General features: G+C 41.6%; 1 protein-coding gene across 1 annotated transcript in view; it reads left to right on the top strand.

The window, feature by feature from the left end:
- The first annotated feature begins 10,156 nt into the window (after positions 1–10,156).
- The window catches only part of LOC116394811 (NT-3 growth factor receptor-like), a 19,900-nt gene continuing 15,904 nt past the window's right edge, over positions 10,157–14,152 (top strand). Inside the window, exons 1-3 of the mRNA XM_031868134.1 lie at positions 10,157–12,739; positions 12,994–13,136; positions 13,944–14,088. Coding sequence (XP_031723994.1) covers positions 12,538–12,739; positions 12,994–13,136; positions 13,944–14,088 — 490 coding nt within the window. The 5' untranslated portion in view covers positions 10,157–12,537. The remainder of the gene's footprint in view (positions 12,740–12,993; positions 13,137–13,943; positions 14,089–14,152) is intronic.

Below are 14,152 nucleotides of genomic sequence, written 5' to 3' on the forward strand. Positions count from 1 at the left end.
AGTTATGATGGCATGGTGGTGAGTTTCAGTTATGTTGATTGGTCCAACGGCAGTACTGTGGCGATAGTAAAAAGGGAGCAAATACCAAACAGCCCGGTTCGGCATGACGACATTGGTGCAGAGTTTGCGAGGCTCTCCGACGACCCTCTATCAGAGATGTGGGGTGGGATCGACTTATCATTTACTCAATATTGATCATTTGTATCCTTCTTTTTATGAACGGCAAAAAGGTACAAGCGGCAGGGAATGAGGGATAGTGGTTGGCTGAGTGCTACAGCTGTGATAGAGGGCAATGACTAAACTGTTTGATAACATGTTGGATGATTTATGATGCCTTGTGATGATGCTGTTTGGGCAGTCTCATCACCAGTCTATTTCCTGCCCCCCCCCCCCCAGCATTGTTACTGGGCCACTGACTGACCCACTCTAATACCAGACCCACTCACAGATAATAAGGCCTCGTTCAGATGAAACCAACAGATTAACGCTTCATAATTGGTCAAAGAGATGCGTAACAGATTTTGTTATCAAAGTAAAGATATCAGAACAGCTTAATCAGAGCTGATCCCCCTTCGACAGATAACACTGATGCCTCTCTAATTGAAACGCGCTCTCCTTTTGTCATTTAATAATCCCACTCTTCTTTGGTTGCGTGGAATTATAGAATCAAGTGGTGCCAGGCAGTGCCTCAGACATGCTCATGAATACCAGCAGGTTTAGTTTATGGTCTCAATCTCTAGTTTCAAGTCTTCTTCAACACAGCATGATGTTCATTTAGTAAATGATGGTCCATTTAGAACAGGGGCGTCGTTAGCCCCCCTAAAATGTTCTTCAGCCCCCCCAAATAATTTGGCATTATTGGCTAAAAATTGGCTTTTTTTTTTTGGTGATGTCATTAAATTAAACTGTTGTTTCTCACATGGACAAGTTATTTATAACTTTAACATGCTATATATGTGCGTGTGTTCTGGTTTGTATGTTTTCTCCCCCTTCAAATTACAATCCAATAGCCTATCATCATACTTAACGATATAAACTCCAGGCACTAGGACCTTGGGGAGGCTGCTGCGTGCATGTTTTTTTTTCCCATTGAATGGTATATTTGACACTGAACTAGTTCATCTTTATCTCAGTGATAGTGTCCAAATGGGCATAACATATCACTGGTATGTAAAAACTACACGGACAACAAAATAGATGTAAATGTTGATCAAAATCTTATTCCCTTCTGCTCATAATAAAACAAGTAAACTACTCAAAAGTTGACACTGTCAGGTCCATTCTCCATCCATTGTGTGCGGTCCCTTCAAGAATTAGGATTTGGGAGTGACGCGGATATGAAAGCTAGTTTATCCGTCTTTCCTTTACAAGCAGGAGAGTTATTTCTCTTTATTTGAGAAAAGTTCATATTTGTGTTGTCAAATTTCACTATGACCCTGAAATTCGGTCTCTTGTGTTATCATACACTGAATGCAAGCAAAACTACAGAGCAAAATCACACTCTTTCTGATTGAACCAATCTATGAACTGTCTGAAACAATGGATATCCGCGGCCCAAAAAAATTTGTGCAAACATGACACTCCCCTTGGGGCTAAGCCCCCCCTTTCTTTGAATCCTAGAAACGCCCCTGATTTAGAGTCAAACAGACCATAAAGCAGGGGATGCTTTAGGTGATTGTGATTGACAGGTTGCTGCCACGGGGTTGTCTAGTCTGGGAGTTGTCCGTGTTTTCATCTTAGAACTTTAACCATTTTACAGTGTGTTTCCATTTCATGAAAGTTAATTGTAACATTTTGGTCACCTAAAAATGTCTTGTTCAGTGTTCGGTTGTACTTAACGTGACCCTCTCGTGTCACTTCTGGCTCCAAAAAAACAAGAGGGCGACAGCCAAAAACCAAGATGGTGTCTGCCAAAATACCAAACTCGAGGCTTCATAACTGCAGTCCACAAACCAATGGGTGACGCCACGGTGACTCCGTCCACTTCTTATTCACAGTCTGGATTTTTCCATTTGATTTTGGATTATTATGGCCTCTGAATTATTCCTAAAGTCAAAACCAAGAAGAAGAAACCCATGGTGAGGTGCCCTTTTATTACCACGGAAGAAGCGCTGATGCTGTAGAGGAGTGAGTTACAATAACCAAGGCATCCATTAGAAGGATTCTAAGGCTGTCTAACGTTTTATGAGCAGCAGCCTCCATGGTGTGCATATCCATTCGTTTGAACTCTGCTAGATACTTCTTTGATCCAGCTTTTCCTTTTCTTTTATATATAAAAATATAAAAATTTTCTTTTTATATCGGTTCTTATCAAGCTAAGGAATACAGGCCAGTGGACACGAACACTGTGAACCTGAGAAGAGTTATCTCCGCTGAGATTCCACTTTTCATCAGCGGTAACACCTCACAGAACACCCAACCTGAAGGGCTGTACTGTGAAGTGTGAAGAGTGTGCGAGTTCCTGGATGGGGCCGGCTCAGGGGCTATTGGAGATGAAGGCATATCTGGAAATGTATCCCAATCACAGACTTTTCTCCCACTATGGGTGTAAGTTCACATTAATGTCGAAAGAAACAGTTGGCAGATGTCGTAGGAATCATTTTCCATATAATGTGAAACTTGCGTGGCCATTGTGATCAACAATATGATCCATGCGATCAAGGATATTGAAACCTGCAACAGGCTCAGCCGTTGCTGACTGTTTGACGTTTGATTCAACATGTTACAAGTGATGCGTCGTGTTTCAGATACTGTAGATGTCCATCCTGTCCTTCCTCATAATGAGCAGGCACTACTTTCTCTGCATGGACCGTTTATTCATTTAAATCTCCTTTACCTCACGGGTTGATAGCGGTTTGATTCTGTTTCGACAAAAAAAAATCTTTTTTTATTCTGAAAAGAAAGTTAGCATGTAACGAGTGGTTATTGACATGTTTTGCTGGTTTACGTAGGAACATGCAGGGAAATGAGGAGTGACTTTTGGCAGGATATCATGCGAACCCGTTGTACGAGGATACGTTGTGTTGGTCATCTTTAGGCCTCTGAAGAAAATGAAAAAGATTAGGTTGTGTTTACGACAGAGGTGCCAAAAACAATCTTGGAGAACGGTAGAGGGGGATAAAGTTATGTTATTTATGTTCATTGTGCACCATTACTTTATACTTTTTCTATATTAAGCAGTTCCTCTACAATCTTAGCTGATGTGATTGAAGTGACTGAGACAGAAAACTATCCTTGAAATTCACCATATTTGTCATACTTGAACCACAACAGAATAATGCAACTGAATGGAACATTATTTTACGTTTTTTTTGTCAGAGAGTATTTAAAATTACAAATGTATATTTCCACTGTGTTTCACTGTGGCCAGCAGGGGGGCAGCAGCCTACTCAGCATCCATGCTAATACTCAATCTCTTCTGCAAATCTGAAAAAAACTTGATAAAGACAAAACCATTTTCTTGTCTTATTTGGAAATCAAAGTATGTGAGGATACACTTCTGTTTGTTCTTTGGCTCCGTCACAGTGTGTTTCTCTTTACTCTGTGTAACTCAGGCTGTATTCCAGTCCGGAGGCTTTTTTCCCCTCTGCAGACAAATCCAATTTGTTCTATTTATCAAACCTGTAGCTGAGGCTGTAATAATGCACCTATTGATCTCAAGGTTGGGTATAAGCAGGTGTGTGTGTGTGTGTGTGTGTGTGTGTGTGTGTGTGTGTGTGTGTGCGCGCGCAATCAGCTTGGGGTTCAGATCAACAAATGTTCATTACTCTTGCCCCTTCCCCTCAGCAGACACACAACACCAGATAGCTAGCATTCATCACGGCACGCCTGCAGGGTGGTGGAGAAATACTCCATCTCTGCTCTGTGTGTGTGTGTGTGTGTGACAACTAACGTAATAACTCCAAAGCATTTAGCTGACAGGATGCATACGCATTTAGTTAGTTTATAACAAAAAAGATTTAAAAAAGTTAAATTAACATTACAATAACAAAAATGAACCATTGACAAATGATTGATCATTAATCTATATTTAAATGTTTACATTCAGACGCTTTGCAAAGTATTTATTAATCATTAACAATGTGTTATCAGTGTAATGTTTAAGGAGGTTTCACAAACATTTTCTTAAAGGTATAAAAATATTTTGCTAATCATTAACAAATTCTCAATACAGTATATAAAATGTTATAATGTGAGCAACAATAAACTCTTACAAGAACATTATCAAGCTAGACAAAGTGCTTCTGGTTGGTGATTTTAATCTGCATATCAATGATACCACAGACTGCAGTGCCACTGAGTTTCTCAATATTACTGAATCTTTTAATTTCATGCAACATGTTTCTGGCGCCACTCACAGGGATGGTCACACCTTGGACCTTGTGTTCTCCCTGGGTCTTGATATTGATAATACCCGTTGTGAGGACCTACTGATCAGTGACCATGAATGTATTTTCTTTGATCTTTGACCCCTTGTGTCTGAAACAAACATTCCACTCCCGCATTATCACTCAGAGTACAGCTGATCAGTTCTCTATGCACTTCTGCTGTGATATTAATACAAATCTCAATGATGTTGAACTCTTGATACAGTCTTTTAATGAACATTGCACCACTTTGCTGGATAAAGTGGCACCTCTTAAGGAAAGGACTAGGGCTGCCTACAACACTTCTCCGTGGATGACAGACGCTGTCTGCAGCCTGAGACGGAAGTGTCGCAGGACAGAGCGGCTCTGGAAAGCCACTGGGCTAGAAGTACATCGCTCATATCTCAAAGACCTCAGAGTTTCCTTTAATACTGGAGTAAAGGAAGCTAGAACTGCTTATTTTGCCAACTTAATCTCTTCCTCAAAGAGAAATCCCAAGATTTTGTTTGACACAATTAAGAGAATTGTTTCACCGTCTGTCTCTACATTACCATGCTGTTCTGTTGAGGATTGCAACAAATCCCTCACATATTTTAATGATAAGGTAACAGCTATTAGGTCTGGCATTCAGCCTGGGATTTGTTCATCTACATGTAGCTCCTCGCAATCTCCTACTGTTCTGGACTCTTTCCAGCCTATCAGCCTTCAAGACCTGATGGACTTACAAAACAAAGCCATCATCTTGCCCTCTCGATATAATACCGACCTCTCTATTTAAGAAAGTTCTGCTAATTATTGGCCCTGCAGTAACATCTATTGTCAATTCCTCATTGTCTACAGGAGGTGTCCCGTCCTATTTTAAACATGCCACTATCCAGCCCATATTAAAGAAACCAAACTTAGATCCAGCTTTGCCCATGAACTACAGGCCCATATCAAAACTGCCTTTCCTGTCCTAAATCTTAGAGAAAGTAGTGGCCAAACAACTTACTGCTGCACTGGAGAGGCACAACATGTACGACGAATTCCAGTCTGGGTTTTGCAGACAACACTCTCCTGAGGGTTTCAAATGACATTCTCATGTGTTCTGATGCAGGTGACTGCTCTGTGCTAGTTCTTCTGGACCTCAGTTCTGCATTTGACACTGTAGACCATAGCATCCTGATTAAGAGGCTACATGATTGGCTTGGCATATCTGGCATAGCGTTAGACTGGTTCACGTCTTACCTCAATGACAGAAGTTTCAATGTCTCTGTGGCTGATTTTGTGTCTGTTACCGCTCCACTGTCTTGTGGCGTACCGCAGGGCTCGGTTCTGGGGCCTCTGTTATTTTCCCTTTATCTGTTACCTTTGGGACCGATTATAAAAACTTATAATGTGTCCTATCATTTATATGCAGATGATATCCAACTCCATCTGTCATTCAAACCCAACGAGGCATTCACATTAACTAGGCTCCTGGACTGTGTCAATGCCATCAGAGACTGGACGGCAGAAAACAGCCTACAACTCAACGACTCTAAAACGGAGGTCCTAGCTATTGCTCCAGATGAGTTTGTCCCCATGATCAGGCAGAGTATTGGTCCACTCTCCTCTGCTGCCCATTGCAACCTGCGCAATCTATGGATCTTCTTCGATCGATCCATGTCGTTTGACCCCCATGTTAAGCAGCTGTCCAGATCATGTTTCTTCCATCTAAGAAATATCAGTAAACTGAGATCTGTAGTATCAACACCTGAATTAGAGATGATCATACACACATTTATCTCTTCTCGCATCAACTACTGTAACTCACTTTTCACATCACTCAGTGTATCTGCTCTTAACCGTCTGCAGGTAATCCAAAACGCTGCCGCCAGATTACTCACCAGGACAAATCGACAGTCTCACATCACCCCCGTACTCCGATCTCTCCACTGGCTCCCTATAGCATCTAGGATACACTTCAAAATTCTCACCATCACTTACAGAGCACTTCACGGTCAGGCTCCTACTTATGTAGCTGATCTACTTCACCCATATTCACCCGCCCGCACTCTCAGGTCAAACGCTCTAGGTCTTCTGTCAGTCCCACGCACACGATTTAAGACCCGTGGTGACCGAGCCTTTGAGGCAGTGGCGCCGAGGCTCTGGAATGCTCTGCCTGCAACTCTGCGCCTCGCAGATACTGTGAATACTTTTAAAAAACAGCTCAAAACCCACCTTTTTAGACTGGCGTTTGAGTAAAAACCCATGTCCTAGACCTGCTCTTAAAATGTTTTAATTTCTATTATTTTATTTTTTATTTTATTTTTCTCTGTGTATGTAATTTATTGACCCTAGGGTCACATTGTGTTTTTTATGCTTTTAAATTTCTGCTCTGTTAAAGCACTTTGTGATGTTATGTCTGTGAAAAGCGCTCTATAAATAAATTTCATTCATTCATAAATAAGTAAATAGTATTAATAATGTCATTGCTTTTTAACAGTAAATTAACTGAACTAACTGAACTAAATTTACTACATTTTATTTACTGTAAGTTTACCTTTTATTAATGATGCCTATTATAAAGTGTTACCTGCGCCTCTCTCTCTGGCTTAAGTGTGTTCATGTACTTAAGCAGACTCATCTAGTGAGACACCTGCTGGTACCCGCCGGGTGATCTACACGGGTTTTCCCTTTACTGTTATTTCCAGATCGGTTCGGGTTAAAACTAAGAACATGCTGGTCGTGTATTAATACGCGTTTATAAAGCATATATTAACATAGTCCCTAACATTAGTGCATATCTAAATCATTATATAAATGCATGAATGAAGTACATCTAAATAAGTTCTTAATCATTTACTTACACTTTATAAATTGTTATTAATCATCTACAACTCCTTAATAATTGGTTTGTAATATATATAATTCTTCATTTACAAAAGGGGAATCCATCATTTATAAAGTATGAAAACACAATCATGAAACACAATAGACGGGCTTATTAATCAAGAATAAAACATTTATAACTGTTGTTATGAATTGCATACTAATGAGTGTTAATGTAGGAACAATGCTTTATAAAGGATGAATTAAGTGTTTACTCATACTTAACTACACGCTATGAAGTATTAGTTATTATAAAGTGTTACCATTACCTTTGTTTCGCATCTACGAAATGGCCCAAAATGATCTCTTTAAACGTACAGCCGAACTGAACTTTTTGAAGAGGGCACAGTTATTATAGTATTTGTGGTTTGGAGTCGGCAAACAGATCTTGTGTCGGCGGTCCGGTCGGGTTGAAGGGAGCGATCCTCCGCCTCCCCATCACTGCCCAGATCCATCATCTTACTCAGAGTCTGGACTCCATCGGGGGGGATTCATCCTGCTGCTGCTCAGAGCAGATGCCTTTCCATTAGAAAGCTCCCCGAAGAGACTGAGCCCCAAAGATTACCATTGCGTCATCTGTTAAAATAAACAATTACCTTTTCTTCATTCACAACCGACTGATGCCACACAGGACGCACGAGATTGGAACTTTAACTATCAATTATTTATTGATGTATTCGGTTACATTTTTCATTCATAATCTCCTGCTTTTTGTCAGCATTGAAGCCCCATGCATATGTGTCCATGCACACAGTATTTATTCCTATCCCATTAGTGTGTATGACCACATGTGTCCATGTGTAGATGGCGACACAATTATCCTTCACCTACAGTTGTCCCCAGTAAACCGCCCCGACGCTGTTATTCGTCAATCTCTTCCCCCTTCAACGGGACAATCAATCCAAATGTATGTAACGACTTGTTTCACTGAGGGGGGAAAAAAGGAAAAGACGCTGCCTCATTCCGACTCGCCGTCCTTCACACCTCCATGAATCTCACAGATACAGCTGTGTCACAAATCTCCCATCAGCCACGAAGAGTGACATCATGGAGGAATAGCTGTCCACTGATGATGTATGTGACAACACAGGAAAGAGATGCCAGAGAGGAATGCTTTGGAGTGCGTGTTAATCAGTTCACTAAAATACAAGGGTGAAAAATAAAATGTCTGATGGGACTGAATGGGACTCAATAACGCCCTGTCTTTGCTCTGAAATAATGTCTATACCCAGAAACTCAGCCTTTAGCAGGATTAAACTCTGTTAAAGTAAACTTTTGGTATTTTCAACGTGGGGGCTATTGTCATATGTTCTTGGGAAACAGATTTTGCAGTCGATTGGAGCATGGAGTGCTTTCCAAAAAAATTCAATTTAACAGAAATAATATTGAATACTTGTCTTTAATCCAACTGAAAATAAATACAGAAGGTCTTTCCTGGAAGTCTCTGTAGCTGCTGTAGTGATCTATATAGCAGAGCTAGATGAGTTCCAAGGTTAGCACTGTCAACATGGCTTGCTGTTGGCCATTGGCGCAAATTTACAGGTCAAAGTTTTTCAAACTTGCACTCGAAGCCAAAAAGTGATGTACTGCGCCAAAACGAACGAAACCCCCGACTACAAACTCATTGGCATGGATAGAATTTGCTGCTTTAAATGGTATTGTGACCAAAATAACATTCCCGTACAATAAAACTGCATTGTCAATGACGTTTCGAAGGGCACTTATACATTATACATTAACCACGAATACATTTCTCATTATAATCTACGGAAGTCTGCATAGGGTGGATGTGGATGTGGATGGGTGGTCAAGACAGGACTTTCAGTGAATGGTTAAGAGTGAATGGTGACCCCCCTTTTTTATTTTATTTTAATTTACTTTTTTTCACTTTTATGTCTATTTGTTTGTTTGTTTTTTGTCATTAACGATGTTTTGTCGCGTTTTTTGTTCAGTGTAACAGCAACTGAAAAAAAAGAAAAAAAAGAAAAAACAAAAGACAGGACTTTCACCCAGGAAACCGCTGTCTATAATATTTTGAATTTGGATTGAAACTAAGTACTAATACTTTTTGGATGCTTGCTTTTACAGTATGAATGTAAGACCTTGAATTACTAGAATGCTATTGTGGATTTGGGTTTCCAGTGGCTTTTAGTTTTGTGTGCATGATATGCAATTTGCAAACGCAAGAAGCAATGCTTGAATTAGAACATAAAAAAGGTAATGGTACTGTTAACCGTAGCAACTGCACAGCATGTGGCTTTCATCTCTATACTAACATTATAAATACCAGTTTGAATAGTGTACATTCCCTTTTTATTTATTCATGTAGTTATTTTTTTGTATTAGTACTTTTATTATGTGCAGGATATGGCTTATGCAATGGCTCCCAAACTGTGGGGTGCAGAGCCATTGCAGCAGATATCAAACTCAGCTGCTACTAATAACAGGCAGCCTAGCAGAGACAGAAGGCAGTCTAGGAAGAGGAAGAATGGGGCAATCAGGCCGGCAATCAACGGCTGAAACAGAAAGAGCCCCACAGCAACATTACGCACCAGTTTGAATTAATTTGAATGGAAGTTTTAAAATGATGGTCGGGATGTGTAAGGATGTCTCTTTTGGGAGGATTCTTTCTTTCTGCCGTTGTTTGTTGGGAGAGCTAAGACAGGAGAAATGGAGGAGAAAGAATGGCATTTTAATTGGTGTAGCATATTTCATTACAGGTCAACTCGATGTGCCCTCCGAAAGGTATCAATAAAATGGAACAGATGTGACACAGTTGTGACAGATCTCAGGTCGGCATGCGGTTTGTTCCAGAGAACTGGACCAAAGTACCAAAAAGTTACTGTACCATCGTCAGTGAGCAGCTCACTAATGCTCTGGGAGCCAATGAAGGATCACTTCATTGGCTCCCAGAGCATTAGTGAGCTGCTAAGGTAGGCTGGAGTAACATGTTGGGCTTTTTTCTGTATGCTTGAAGGCTTTGTTTGGATAAACTTGATTCTTCATAAAGGCAGAATGCCATTTCGCACAGAATGCTAATATTACACCACAAAAAGGTGTCATACTTTCGGAATAAGGTTTTTTGAGCTGTCGCACCCCGAATGAAGGCAATCACGTTTTGTGGAACGGACCTACACTCATGAGGTGTACAAATCAACAACATGGATGCTCTATGGTCTGAACCAAGATGACAAACCGGACCAAATTCCCTCCTTCCTTTCTTACCTTGTACATTAAAAGCCCTCGTCATTTACACTGCGTAACTGTTTACCATTGAAAGGCAACTCAATAGAATAGCTTGCTGTAGTGTAGACTATCCAACAGTCTTTTTCAGACGGACTGCCAGATCCTGATCCTGGCAGTTGGTCCTCTGTCTGCATTGATCTATTCAAATGTTTAAGTGTTGCAGCTGTCGCAAATTCGCATAGCTTTTGGTATGAATATTTTTAATGTGAAATACTAGTGAGTATTTTCGTTTCTTTGTCACGTCGCCCGGTTTGTAAAGGCCTTTAGGTGTCTGGATGGGTCAACAAAGCGTCTAATGTGACACTGACAATGGCGATTGTGGTTTGAATCCCAACTTTGTTGTCATTGTTAAATGAAGCCCATCTTTGCCTGACCTTAAAGAGTTATTCCTCCATGTTTATTAATCCTGGTTACCCATCCAACGAGTGTTGACAACATGCTTATTCCCACACCCTGTGTAGCTGTGAAGTAAGATAGCACTATAATACCTGACTGCATCACAGCTGGGTGTGCTGGGTCACAGGTTCAAGATACTTCCACCCTTCAACCCATAGAGACCGGTGCAGCAATGTTTGTCCTCCTTCTAAAATCTATTGTGAAGTCACTCTTGGCATATGCATAGTGGAAGACACAGGGCCCGTATCTGTCAAGCCCTCTCACAACCACCCCTAGGAATATAAGTAAAAGTGAACATAGGACTAAAAAACCCACCTACCTCGGAGAGTTACCGAGGCACCTTCCTGCACTGACTATCAGCGAGGTGATAGATTAATCCTAGAGACGGTGAGGTGTCGTTGTTCTGTCACACTCTCAGCCGCACTGTAGAAGATATGATAATGTGGTGAAGTTTTCTGACAAGCAGTGGAGTATTGGAAAAGGGTAGAAATGCAGAAAATAGCACTTTATGTGTCGATGTCATGTGTGCTGTTTAATATTTCATATCCAAAAGTTACAATATGAAAATGTACCAATAAGCCATTGACTTAGTACTTCAAGTAGACATCAAATGATCCCTATCAGCACATATGTGTACAGTCCCTGTAGTAGTTTGGCATCTTGCACAAATCCTGCAGTATTGCACATGCAGAGAGGATGTTGACGACACTCTGTGGGCTCGTTTTGTAATGTAATGTAATTGAAGTGTAGCAGTTTCAAGTTTCAAAGAAAGTAGCCTCATCATGCTGGTGTCAATCTTTTGTGGACTAATGTGCAATTTGGTTCTCACTCCCTGGTTGAGACAACAAACACAGGACCTTTACTCAGGGGACCGCTGTTCATGTCCCAAGTTTTTTTTTACTAATGACGCTGTGTCAAGTGACACTTCGCCCGTAGCTTATGTTTCTCTACATGCATATTTATTTTTATTAAAGCCTACTTTATTTTATTGTTTAAAACCTTAATGCCACCATTTCACAGCGTGAACTATGACGTAACCACTTCTCGACTTTAACCTTGTGTTACATGTTAACCGCGACGTTTCACAACATTAACCACGTGTTTCAATGCTAACCGTGACCACTTCACGACGTTAACCTTGTGTTACAATGTTAACCGCAAGCATTTCCCAACGATAACTACGCACAAACCTGCAGCCTCAAAATACTACGCAACCGGCACTGCAGACGCTGGGGGCTTCTGCCCAAGCAGCATATCATGAGAAATAGGGCTGAGATACCGTCGAATGCGCTCAGACTTGTCAAAATGTACATTCATCTTTATTTCACGGTGGGTTGTCTTTCAGTCATTTTTTTACCATTTTCTGCTGTCAGAAGGTACCAAAACTATCTGAAATGTGTGCTGATGACGGATGAGAAAGCTGTATTTTAGAATAGTTGCTGGGCTGACTCATTCCACCAGAATGAATACACAGAAGTCCCTGTGGGCCTGCTGAAGGTGTCCCCCATCACTTTACCTAACAAGGGTCGAAGGGAAGGTCTCGGGTACACGGTAGCTCAGTCCCGCCGTGACTTTCTTCAGGAGTTTGACGTGATGAACGTTCTCCGTTCCCCCTCCCAGGTTTCCAGTTTGAAGGGTTGAACGTAGCGCTGATGTGATTAATCACGCCTGGCTAATGCTGCTAATGCTCAATGTATCTTATTACTTTCTTTCTCTCTCCAGCCATTTGGAGGAGGTGGTGTTCGACTGCGGCTGTGAGATCCGCTGGCTGCAGCTATGGCAACAGAGAGGAGAGGCGTGGCTGAGCAGCCAACAGTTGTACTGTGCTGACGGCGACACCAAGATACTGCTGCAGGATATGAACATTAGCAGTTGTGGTGAGTTGAGAGTGCACAGACAGACACACACACACACACATACCTGGGAATTCTGACTGCTGATTATGATTTTTGTGTTGGAGCTGATTAAATCATTTTTGAATAAATCACACCCAAAATGAAAGCAAAACCAACAATGACTGACTTTGGCTTTTAGCTGGTTCCCACTGGAGCCTTAAATCTTCAGAAATTACTCAAAAAGTATTGTTTCTGTGGCTATGGATCGAATGATATATTCCCTCTCCGTCTCTCAGACATGCCAGACATCAGCGTCAGCCACAGCAACCTCACTGTTGTCGAGGGTGACCGAGTGACGGCGATCTGCAATGGCTCTGGATCCCCGTTACCCGAGGTGGACTGGCCCGTGAATGGCTTGCACTCCATAAATGCGCAAGAGGTAAAGGAGGACACACGCACACACCAAGGCAAACACCCAGCCAGACTTGTGTTGTGTTGTATTTTACATGTGATACTCGCAAGCTGCTGGCAGTAACCGTGTCTGTCGACATCAATCATTGACACGCTTTTCAGCAGAACCACACATGGTACAGTAAGTGTCAAGGTCTTATATTATTAATGCGCTTCAGCTCGTTAGAGCGTGAGATCATGGAGGACAGAATAGCAGTTTTGTCTTCCATTGCATCCATGACTTCCACCATCTCGACTTCCATACAGTGCTATTGTTACTACAGAGACACTGTCTACTGAATATGAACCGGTCTCGGGGTGTCCCCCGCTTCAAGAGCCTGATTCAACTGCCAGTCTCAGTCATCACTATCAGAGCGCTAGCTAGATACATTTTATAATTCATGAACAATTCTCTAATGGAAATGGAATTAGGGCCAAAAGTTCCACTTACAACCATGAAAAGCAAGTTAAGCTAACAAAACTGTGCGTGTCGTTCTGTTTTCAGCCCTACAGACAGCTCTGCATCCACACATGCACGTATATGTGCTGTCGATTGTTCTGAAACAACAGCCAAGCGATAGTCACTACAGTTCATAAAATCCAATATCAACACTTAAACACACACAGTTGGTTTGTGTTCCCATATTGACGAACCAATCAATATAAGAAACACTGTAAAAGTAGCTAATGTAAGCAATTCAAATGCTGTGAGTGCAGGGTTAACAGTGGGGCTACGTCCTTGTTGCCATTCTACACTCGTACAATCGTGCACGTTCTGTCCTCTCATCCCTTCCAGGCCAGAGTCTACGACAACAACAGCATCCACTCCATCAACATAACGCTGGTCAATGTGAGTCGAGAAGACAACAACTTCCTGCTGACCTGCACTGCCACCAACATCGTGGGCATGACCAACGCTTCCGTCCAGCTAACTGTTCACTGTGAGTACACACACGCGCACACACACACACACACACACACACACACACACACACACACACACAC

This window comes from Anarrhichthys ocellatus, unplaced genomic scaffold (genome assembly GCF_004355925.1).
Source record: "Anarrhichthys ocellatus isolate YVR2014 unplaced genomic scaffold, GSC_Weel_1.0 scaffold41, whole genome shotgun sequence".
NCBI classification, from domain to species: Eukaryota; Metazoa; Chordata; class Actinopteri; order Perciformes; family Anarhichadidae; genus Anarrhichthys; species Anarrhichthys ocellatus.